We start from the raw sequence: 12,091 nt of genomic DNA, 5'->3' as shown, positions 1-12,091 counted from the left end.
GTTCACCCTACAGTTGATAGAATTCCTCGGCCAATCGCCATTATGTAGCAATGACAACGTGAGGCACTGCATCCTGTGTACTCTGTTATAAACAGACATTTAAATGCGTTTCCGCATATTTACACCTCACACGACACCTTTTATTTGTAGACATTGCACAATTCTGTTTACTCATATAAATGTAATACCTAGAGTGAGAGGTTACCCATTTCTGTTTGCAATACTCTAATGCACTTTAACTGCCAGCTATCGGCACTTCCTGTTACACATAAACAGGCATCACTTGTAATTACTAATTAAAATTAGCAGTGGTTTTCCTATAATTAGTGGCAGAGTTTAGTCTGCTGGGGTTGTAATCATGCAAGACCTGGACCCCTTACGGCACTACAATTCTCAAAGGCTATGTATCCTCTAAACCAAGCTGATAACATATAACCAATTCCCTGTTCAGTTTTTGATGCTAAATAAATAATAGGGTTATGCTAATAATGATTAAAATCCATTTTATTTTTTTCTTACATCAAACCAACTGATATAGGCCTTTGCTGTACAGTTCTAACATTCTGGTAGATACAAATGATTAATTATTGATGTTTCATTTAGGCCCGATTTTACAGACCTTTTGCCCTGGAAATTAAATTTTCTTTTTTTACTTTTCCACAAAAGTTATAACATGATTACACCGCTAGCATTATTGACACAAATTCTACGTAGCGGTCACAAGCATGTTTAAGAAAGATCTTTTATCTCTCAATTAATTAGTAAAATTGATCAATGTTTAAAAAAACAAATAAATGTAGAGTTGGTGATTAGAATGAGGGTATGAAAGCTATGCAAATATTACATTATTTTTGCACAGCTGTTTATTCAAATTTACGTTTTGCAAAACCAGTTGGACAAATTATGTTTAGGAAATTATTTGACTGGTTAAGGGTTAGTTCTGAATATTTTACTATTTTTTGTATGTTTTATGCTTCCTTTACTCTTTGCGTTGTATTATAAATATTGTTGCTACCTACAGTTGAAGATAATATATATATCACCCAGCTTGCTTTGCATAAATCATATATTTTGTAAACAATAGCAATATTTAGAAAAGGGAGCTGTATTCCAGGAAGCAGAATTAGCAGGCTTTGCCCCCACTGAACCTGCTGTTTTTTTGGTATATTAAATGCAATGTATGCACCATTTAACAATCCTCATCAATATATAGAGGATGTGCCATAAGACAAGTTATTATTGTATCCCTTGCAAAATGTGCAAATTCACCTGTAAGATAAATGCTTACTTGGGTTTATCCAATTGCAATAACCTGACAGTATTATATCACAAATCTCTGCTAGCATTGATTACTTACACAGGATATTGCAACTGGAATAATATTGGACAGATCCAGAGAAGACCACTGCCCCATAGGTGCAATTAGTCATGTTATATCAAGTATGTTATTGAGAGAGTGAGAAAGGCCTCTGCACGTGGGGTTGTGATTAGTGTTACTTAATACCAACATTCTAAATCCCCAGTAGAGTTTCCAGGTCACTGTTTAGAACCAGGACCATTTGATATAGACATGGCGCATGGGCACAAATTTGTTCAGATATATAGCACATCCATTTACCTGTTACTATATGTAGGCTTGCAACAAATGCAACATTGGTATGCATGAGTAATAACCATTCCCCCGGAACATGAATGACTTCACAGGGGCACAGCCATTTTAATCACAGCACTCATTGATAAATATGTATACTTATTGTCATGTTGGAAAATATGAATTCAGTTTGAAAGCCACAATCTTTTGCTCATGGGCATTCATTGTAAGCATTTAATGTGCATTAAAGCCTATTAAATGTGCCTTGACGCTGATAGTCCCGCAAAAATGTAAGCGAATGGAACCATATATACATACTTTATGATAAGGGTTCGCTTTGCATCAATTTAACTTTGTGTTCAGTGCAATATAATGGAGTTCTATGGGAATGTCCATTAAGTACATAGTACACTATGTTGCAGCAATGCTTTGAGATGTATCCATAAACGCACTTCTAACGTTCTGTTAATGCAGTGACAAAGTATAAGATTTTGTCTACTCTTTTACTTAGCGCTTTTCTTCATCTCCTGTGTGTACAAGCTCTGAATAAAACAGAATTCTTATGAACATAATGGGTGAAGAAAGACTTGCCACTCACTGTACTGATATTGCAAAAATCAACATTTACTAATAAGGCACTTTTGACTTCACTAGCAATGAGGGTCGAAGAGTAGAGCATTGTTAAAATAAAGCAAAATAATATGTAATAAAAATATTTAAAATTGGGATGATAAGGTGTTGCTGAGAATTAATTTATTTCTAAATTGAACAAAGACCAAAGTTTGTCTCCAACATTTATAGTCACTCATTCACCTGATGAGACTTGGTAGATTGTCAGAAGGACATCACTTTACTAGCAATTAATTACACCATCCAAGGGCTCACACTTTAATTCACCTATGAATTTGTATCTTCTAACCTAGAAGACAAGCTCTGCCTATACATATTAACCGTAATTATGTATAGGTTTTAAACTGCAACTCATTACTACAGCTGCTTAATCATTGTATAAACCTTATTGTCTCCTGGCAAGGGGACCAGACAGACAGATCCGATAGCTCTGCCACTTACAATTGCCATTTTGGTATGGTCCAACTTTGCTGGAACATACCATGATATGATGGTACACAATCTAAAGGACCGGAAAATCTAAATGACATTTCCCGAATGCAGTACCCCCAAATTAATAATGTCAGTTCCTTACCCCCATCTTCTTCATCGAATGAGTTCATACATGGGAAGTAAATGGCCAGAGCCTCGAACGATGCGGACAGACTAATCCGGCTCTGTGACCTCTCCATGAACATGCCTGGGGCGCTCCCCGGATCTGATGGAGGCTTCGGGAGCTTGGACGCTCCATTTTTCACTCGGAGCACTGCACGAGGCGTCTTGGCAGCTTTTGTGGATCCTTGGATATGAAGAAAAGACCACTATTACCTCCTGCACCACAACAAGTGCCCCTAAACACAGTAGTCCTATGGATGACCCTTGTGGTAGGTGCATTTACTTAGGCAATATGTCCAGCCTCTAAAGGTATGGGATCCAGGTCCTGGCCACCAGGTGAGGTGCAAATAGTCCCGTAAATCTGAGCTCTATAGAGCTGCGCCCCCCTCTCTGCTTTCTTTCTACTTGCAAAGAAATCGCTGGCTGACTCTTCATTCACAGAGAGATGACAGGAGGGGGCTGAATGAAGTCATTATTAGGATGCGTCCTGGCCAATCAGGGCGGATGAAGAATAAAGGAAGGCGTGTTTTTACGCACAGCAGAGCTGAGGATGAGAGAAGGGGTCAGTACCACATTTAGAGCATCTTTGCACTCGGTGGTTCTCGGGTGAATATGTCTAGTCATGGCTGCTGTAATTCATATATGACTCCATTACAACGACATATAGCACATGTGCCTACAGTCTACATTGGAAAGATGACCTTGTGGACGCTATCCATATATTTATCGTACACTCTAATTTTAAGAGAGGTCATTTTAGTAACCTCGCTACACTGTGTACAGTGAAACCTTATTGATGTGGTCCGATTTTGAGTAAAATAGTGCTTTTATCTCTGGTAGTGCAATATCTATTTAATATCAATCGATCTATCTGTTTTTCAATCTATATCTTATAAATTTACCTATCTCATATCAATCTATCTGGTATCAATTTATTTCATTTTAATATATCTCATATCTATTTACCTTATATCTATCTATCTATCTATCTATCTATCTATCTATCTATCTATCTATCTTTTCAATCTCTCATATAAATGTGTCTATCTACCTACCTACATCTATCTATCTAGCTAGCTAGCTAGCTCGTATCAATCTTTCATATATCCATGTGCTCAGAGTCAAAATATAAGAGAAATGTTGTTCTCCAAAGTAAAATTAAAACATGAAATGAAAATGTAGTAAGGTTTTAATCTTAATGTATTCCAATAGTAGAGGCTGAAGGCAATGGGACTGATTCATTAAGAAAGGAAAGCAAAAAATGAGTAACTTTCAACCTTGGCAAAACCATGTTGCAATGCAAGGGGTGTAAATAAGTTTATTATTTTGCGCATCAGGAAAATACTGGCTGTTTTGACATGTAGGATGCAAATAGTTTATAGCTTTATTTTTACCCTGACTTTAAAAGTTGATCTAGGACATGATCTACTCCAATTATAATTCTGTCCTCACATTTTACATTTACGTCTTCCTCCAATGCAACATGGTTATGCCAAGGTTCAAAGTTACTAATTTTTTTTGTTTTACTTTCCTTAATGAATCAGGCCTAATGAGTCATCCTTGGGTGGACACTTGAGAATAAGAGAGTAAGAGAGACAAGGATGGTGAAAGGCATCGGCGTGACAGCCCTCCACCTTCACATCTTCACCCTCAGTAGCGCTTGTTCATGCCTCTCTACTATACAGTTCTGATTTTAATGAAAACAACACGAGTGACCAACATTGTTGTGACATTTGTAAAAAGTCATGTGGAGCTGAGTTTCAAAAACATGGGAACATAAATATGGGGCGGGAGGGGGTAAAGGAAGCCAGGTCTTAAATTAAGGATGAGTCAGTTTTTTCCAACTGTGTATTAAACTGGCATGGAATGCGAGGGGGCTTATGGCAGCCTAAACCCTTAATCAGGCCCTGCATGTCCTGAGGGGCAAGAGGGAATCTGTCCCCCCGGGCCAGTCACATGGTGGGCAACCTTGGGCTGAATCACTGGGTCACCAACATTTTTTTTTTCTTTAAAATATTCCTAATAGGCTGCTGAGTAGAGTCTTGCCCCTGAGCTAACATTTTTCATTCCTCTCCTGCTTTTATCTACCTATCTAGCTGTCTATCTATCTATCCTAATAATGGAATTTAGAAATGCTGGTATGAATGAATGGCTGGGGGGCCCTCACTTTCTAAAAAACAGCACAGGGAACTGAATCTGCCACTAAGGGGTATATTCAGTTAGGTGTGGGCATCGCAGCTACGCGACGGAATGGCCCACTAAGGTAATCTGCGGCACCGCAATAAGGCTGATTTTCCTTTGCACCCCATAGGGTTGGAAAGGAAAATCTGCATTATTGTAGTACCATATTACCCTTGTTAATGCGCACTCTGCGCATTACCGTGATGCCCGCACCTAATTGAATATGCTCCTTACAATTAATTTAAGCCATATCTGAGGCTTAAGTGTGTAGTAATTTAGCAGAATAACAGGGAAGTTTAATTAAATGAACAGGGTGGTTCTAAAGTAGTAGAAGGCTGATGTTTGATGTGATGCTCATACTTTTCCACCAAGGAAACAGCACACAAAAATATATATTTTGTAGATGGGCAGTCTTGAACAATAGCTTTATTAAGGACAAATACTTCAAATCTTTAAAAATTGGGTCTGTCTACTTTCCTAAAGGACAGATTGCACTGGCATTATTATTTATATACTGTGAGACTGCATTACAATGTCTGTCACTGTGTAAAATTCATTACTTGTAGATAGGAAATTCTTGTGATAAAGGTCAGATATGGATATGTCATAAAAGAAAAAAGAAAAACACAAATTTGATCATCATTACTGGAGCCAGGACCAGCTAGTCATTCCTATTAGAAATGGGTTACAAATGTCTATGGATCAATATTGTTATATATGGAGAATAACTGCTTTTATTGACATATTTTTTTCAATCAAACTCATTTTGTAGCACAGGATACAGCCAGGGTGTATGGAGACAAGCACAAACATCTCAAGGCTTATTGTAAAAGATCTTTCATTCTTATATACTATTTGGCATTGTCTGGTATCTCCTGGCTAATGTTAATATACATTTTTTCCAAGCCTTATAGAGTTGTTTAACTGACAAAAGAATAATAATTAGGATTGGTATTGGTAGGGCAATTTGTAAACTGTATCTTAACCACAAGCAATGAATATAGGCCTTTTCATGTATTTCATTGGCTATATAAAACCACATTAGACAAACCACACTTACAAGTTTTTGTCACGCCAATTTTTCAGTGGTGCCACGATGATAGAAAAGTCAGGGGCACTTGCTTATATATGCCCCCCCCAGGTCAAAAGTTGCCACTGCCTTTAATCTTAAAAGTTCACCCTGATTACGAATGGAATATTTAAATCAGACATGACTACCTTTAGTTTTAAGGGTAATTTCACCTAAAATATATTTTTAACCAACATCCCAAACTAACAGAGCTGTGAGACATTCATGCCAGTGACTATACAGTTCTGGAAAACTTGCTCACTCAGGTGCTTCAATGCTCCCGCACTGACAACTGAGAGAAGTAGATGTTAATGACCGAGGGGTCTAATTATTAATAGAGGGTGACAGGGCTGGTTTTATATTATCATTTATATCAGTGATTGAAAACCACCTATCACCGTGGTTTATCTTGCCAGCGCAGCTACTGGGTGACATAATGTGAGTAGATGCAATGCAATGGAATTGTATTGTGACTGTAAGACTTAGAGGTGTAAACCACAGATCTGGGGTCTACATTTTATCATTAACAGAGATTGAGATGGCTGCATTATAAAGTCACTAGAGGTCTGTGGTCGGTCAGTATAGTAAAGCCACCATAGATCTGGCGTGTGTAGCAATAGGTAAGCCCTTTACTAAGCACTGGGTTTAGTTTGTATAGAGGTATTGGTAGTAAAGTAAAGTGTACTCAGAAACCTCATTCAATTGTAGGTAGGTATACAATAAATATTTGATAAAGTGCTGCTTTATTGAATCTCATGTTTTTTTTAACCCAAAGTCATTTTTAACACACAATGAACCGCCAACCATCCTCATATATAAAAGGCACAACATGGATTTATTTACAGTTGATCCGTTTAAAGTAACAAATTTCTACTTTCTCCATCATTTAGTTCCTTTCTCATATGTTACTTTTCCCTTTATACTTCCCTTAAGACCGATATTCCTGTCCCCATGCTCCAGCAAGGATGTTTAACACCACCAAGTTCATTACCTTCATGTTTACCTTCATGTTCCACATTTAGCCAATCACCAAGATTCTCCAGCTATCCTGGGCTTGAGTTACTGTTGATTGGAACGATGCCCCATTTGCATATGAGCAAAGATTCATCCATATCTGTATATTGAGTTACACAAATCTTAGGAAATATGCAACCTTCTAGAATATAGCTACATCCAAAGCAAGATGCATCAATCATCAGCATCATCATCATCAAAAACTACACCTGGGGGTAAATGTATGAACGTGCGGGTTCTTCAACACCCGCGTGTTCAGCGTGTTTGGCGATTAAATTTCAAGCGGTGCTGCATTGTAAAGGGAAGTTTCCAATAATAAGGAGTCACAAGTTCAAGATACGAGCAGCACGGTGGCTTAGTGGTTAGCACTTCTACCTCTCAGCACTGTGGTCATGAGTTGGATTCCCAACCATGGCCTTATCTGTGTGGAGTTTGTATCTTCTCCCCGTGCTTACGTGGGTTTCCTCCAGGTACTCTGGTTTCCTCCCACACTCCAAAAACATACTAGTAGGTTAATTGGCTGCTATCAAATTGATCCTAGTCTGTGTTTCTGTCTGTCTGTGTGCGTGTATTCAGGACTTTAGACTGTAAGCTCCAATGGGGCAGGGACTGATGTGAGTGAGTTCTCTGTAAAGCGCTGCAGAATTAGCCCTATATAAATAAATGTGTAGTGTGACAATTTTGCACCGAAGCGCATCTTTACGTTCTCTGAGTGCTTCTATGTGCGATAATAAATGCATTTGGGGAGTTAACCATTGACTAAAGGATGGTAATGTGGACCAGACAATCCCAATTCGACCTCAGAGGACTCTGCTCTGCTATTTTCAGATCAGAACGTGGCCCTTGGGAAATGACTTGGGGGCCTCGGAGGATGAGGGAACCCTGGGTTAAGTAGCAACATTACCCCCTGCACCCACAGTACTTTCATCACTGGGTTTCACTATTTATTCAAATTAAGTTCCGTAAATACTCTTGATGAGTACTGCAAAATATTTGGACTATGAAGTTTGGTGTATGCAGTGTGCTAGGTACACACTGTAGTTTATTGAAAATTAAAAATCACTAGTGGTCCACAGTAAGCATGAAAAAGTGCTGTCTGTAGCTGCATATATTATGCCTAGGGGAGTGACTTTGCCATTTTATTCTAAGGATCCTAAAAAAAACAATTGAAAGGAATTTTTCACTGAATATCATTTTCTTATATATTCTTCAAGGACATAATGTTTCTTACCATGAAATGATCAGCCGTCGTAGCTTGATTCCTATAATAATCACAGGACAGTATATTTTTCTTGGATAAGAATGTATCATTTTGATTGTTGTTATGATAATCATCCCTTTTATCATATGGTCCACTACACTTTATTGTGCAGTCTATTTCTTATTTTTAAATTGAGCCATTAACATCGCCCTGCGTGAAATGCCTTCTAGCTTCAATTTGTTATCAAAAGCTGTTCAAAATACAACAATGTTTTTGAATGCAGGGGTTTATAATGAAATATCCTGCAGTGCTTCAAGCTGCCGAGTCCTTTTCTTAAATGAACCGTTAATCCACCTCTACCAATCTGTGCTTTATTAATCAATTGACAAATGCTGTTTTCAAACATATGTCACCCATAGAGACTTATTCATCAACCGTTTCAAACTCCAGTTCCAGCTTTGTTTGGATATCTTCTACCAATCTATTGATGTAGTGCCAAAAAAAACATGTCGTATTTGAATAAATCTAAAACTTTTTTGTACAGTATGTCAGGTTAAAAAAAAATATGTCTTCGGTATTTATTATAGTAATTATCATATTTTACTGAGACCTGAGAAGTTCAAATTTCGGGATAGCTTTGACGTTGTTGGGCAGCTGATTGGATATGCGTTGCGTGAGGTGCTGTTGGGAGACACGTTAGACAACATTCCAAGGGAGCTTACTGAGATCCGCAGGAAGCTGCAAGACATAGTTGAATGCATGAACACCAATCCCAAAATTGCTAAATCACCCTTAGCTGTGAGCGGAGTTATGAAAATAGAGACTGCAACCCTTTGAATAAAAGGCTGGTACCAGTGAAATGAGAATGATGATTAGAGGTAGTGAAGTGCAAGGGGCATTGAAAGCAAGTGTAAGAGACTTGATGGTGTGAATTCTCGAAAGACAACTGCTACAATGGACAGGAGTAAAGGGACAGCTCCAAGGCATTAAATGTCAGCTCTTGGGTAACAATATTAGTGTACTGCTGAGTTTTATTGCAACTTACAAGCAAGAGCAAGTATTACATAAATAAGAGTTTTATCAAGAGATATACTTGCACTCTGATTCCATCAACTTTACTGAGAACTGTAATAATATTCCTATGATATTAACCTAGGCTCATGTTTTCAACTTTCATGTGCAAGTCGAATGAAAGCCTGACTGAAAAGAATCCAGCAGGTCGTGTGAGGTAAGAAACTGTGTAAGGCAAGTGTAAGCAAGATGTAAGCTCCAGAAGCTTGGAGGGCATAAACGTTGAGAGAGGTAATATGGGTGAAAGATTTGGAATATGAGATAAAGGCATGCTTGAATAATTATGGAAGACACCAATGGAGAGAGAGATTACAGGTGTTAATCAAGATTATGATGAGCAAAGGAGACAGTGAGCAACTGATTTGTTAGGGGATATGACTGAGTGGACAGGTAGAGTGGGAGGAAAAAAGACGAGAGTAGCTGCTTCATCATCATTTGTGGAATAAAATGAAGAAAAGGTGCCATAAGATGCAGGAGTGTTATTGTGTAGGTTATAGGTTGTTGCTGAGGAAATATGAAACATTTCATGTTGAATGTTGTCAATCTTGCCCTTGAAGTAGGTGGGATTTGCGTGGGAGGGTTGAGAGGAGATTTAAATTTACTAAAGATGTGTTTGGGGTTACAAACCTGGGGTTGAAGATGAGATATTTGGAAGAGTGGTAGCTAGCAGTATATTTGAGAGGAATGACACGTTTATCAATGTCAATCCACTCTGCGGGAGTGTTTTTGAAAGCAGCTTTGGTTTAGTATACAGTTTTTGCCAACAAAATGCTTGTTTTTGCTTCACCCTATATTCTAATAGCATTATTATTTGTTTTAGGATACAAATAATAACCTAAAACAAATAATATGAGGTGTTGTTACTGGTAAGAGGAGCAGAGAACAAGGTTTCAATCTGACACCCTGGTCCAGAACTGGATTAAGGCTCTTGGGGGGCACTGGGGATTATAGACAGGGGGGCCCCTATGATGTAACATGGTTATCATTTTAGAAAACTATACAGGCAATACTGTGAGCACTACTGTTAGGTGCAGCAGCTCTGTCTTTTGAGCAGTACAGTGTGAAGCGGGACATAGCTCCCAACTGTCCTTTGTAGTCGGACAAAATCCTGACTAAGCCAGAAAGTCACCCAAATTTGGGTCTGCCCCACCAGATTCAGGACAGTTGGCAGAATGTCCTGCTCTCTCCGACCTGTTCTTGTCACTTTCACCACCTGTGGCTGCTGGTGTCTTTAACTCAGTTGCTGCTTGTCTGGATCCTTGAAGGCCCTATTTGGTAAAAAAAAATGGGTACATGAAATTTAGAAAACTTCAACCATCCCCGGCATTAAATCAATATATCATCCACATTTTATAATTAGGCCCCCCTCAAGCCCTGACATTAAAATAATCTTATTCACATTTGATAAATAAATCTATTTCCCTACCACTAGTCTGAACATTAAATTAACAGTATTCCCTTTTAATAAATAAACCTATTTCCCTTTAATCAAACAGCCACAGAAATAAATTAAACAGCATTTTTGTTTAATAAATCTAACCACTTTCCACAACCATCCCCTCTATTAAATAATTGATATTCACATTTAATAAATAGCACTCCTCCCCAAAATCAATTAATAGCCCCAACCCACCCCAACATTAAATTAAAGGTCCTGTCACCTCACCTTAAACTAATAGTCCCCACAATTAAATTAAATAGCCCCAACATCACCCCAAATAAATTAATAGCACCTACTATTAAATAATTAGCTCCGACCCACAATCCACCATTAAATTAATAGCCTACCTCCCACACTATATTAAGACCCCCCCTTCCCTCACCTATTACATTAGCGTATCCCCCTCACACACACATTATATTAACATACTCCATACACTGTATTTGTGCACACAGAAATACACTTAGTGGCATATTTACTAAACTGAAGGTTTGAAAAAGTGAAGATGTTGCCTATAGCAACCATATTATAGCTGTCATTTTGTACAATGTACTAAATAAATGATAACTGGAATCTGATTGGTTGCTATAGGCAACATCTCCACTTTTCAAACCTGCAGATTAGTAAATATACCCCCTTAGACAGTTGTCTTTGTATAACTAAAGCAGCTGCAGGTCTATAGGTGGTCCAGACCTATCAAATTTCACATAAACACATATATGATTGATCCAGCGCTATCAAAATGTGTAATACAAAGTGTATTAAGGTTTAAACTTGTCAGGTGCTTACTGGACAGTGTATAAAAACTCCTGTGTACTTTATAATATGTTTAGGGGTTGCTGCTTATGATATGACACAGTATGGGTAATATGCTATTAACTAATCATATTGTGACAGTCAACACAAGTTCTTGTATAATCAAATGTTATATTAAGACTATTATGATTGGGTAGACTATCATAAAGAAGCAAGAAAGAGAGCTGCAACACATGTACTTCTTATATAGAGCTAAAGCCTTTCCAACCCAGGCTGTAAATTAAAATAAGTGCTTCAATTCTGCAGCAGCCCTGATGCGTGTTTGATCATGGGTAGCCAATTGGCCAAAGGGGTAATCTGCACTCAGCTAACCAATCAGGATGAGAATTGGCCAGGCCATTGAGCAAAGTTAAATTCTTCCCTGGTCTTTCCAAGGGGAATATGTTTCTTGTTCATGGCACATAATGGTGTACAATAAAGAGTCATTACACATTAATATTTAACAGCAGAGGTAGCTCTAACCGTAGGGGAAATGCCTTATTT

At 38.1% G+C, this 12,091-nt stretch overlaps 1 protein-coding gene across 1 annotated transcript in view; it reads right to left on the bottom strand.

Moving 5' to 3' along the window:
• The window catches only part of RIMS4 (regulating synaptic membrane exocytosis 4), a 176,805-nt gene extending 173,570 nt beyond the window's left edge, over positions 1 to 3,235 (bottom strand). The window contains exon 1 of the mRNA XM_075176983.1: positions 2,796 to 3,235. Within this exon, the coding sequence (XP_075033084.1) occupies positions 2,796 to 2,898 (103 nt within the window). The 5' untranslated portion in view covers positions 2,899 to 3,235. The remainder of the gene's footprint in view (positions 1 to 2,795) is intronic.
• Positions 3,236 to 12,091: the final 8,856 nt, after the last annotated feature.

This window comes from Mixophyes fleayi, chromosome 6 (assembly GCF_038048845.1).
Source record: "Mixophyes fleayi isolate aMixFle1 chromosome 6, aMixFle1.hap1, whole genome shotgun sequence".
NCBI classification, from domain to species: Eukaryota; Metazoa; Chordata; class Amphibia; order Anura; family Limnodynastidae; genus Mixophyes; species Mixophyes fleayi.
Note: the sequence above shows the minus strand (reverse complement) of the source record. Positions and strands in the feature narration are given on the sequence as shown.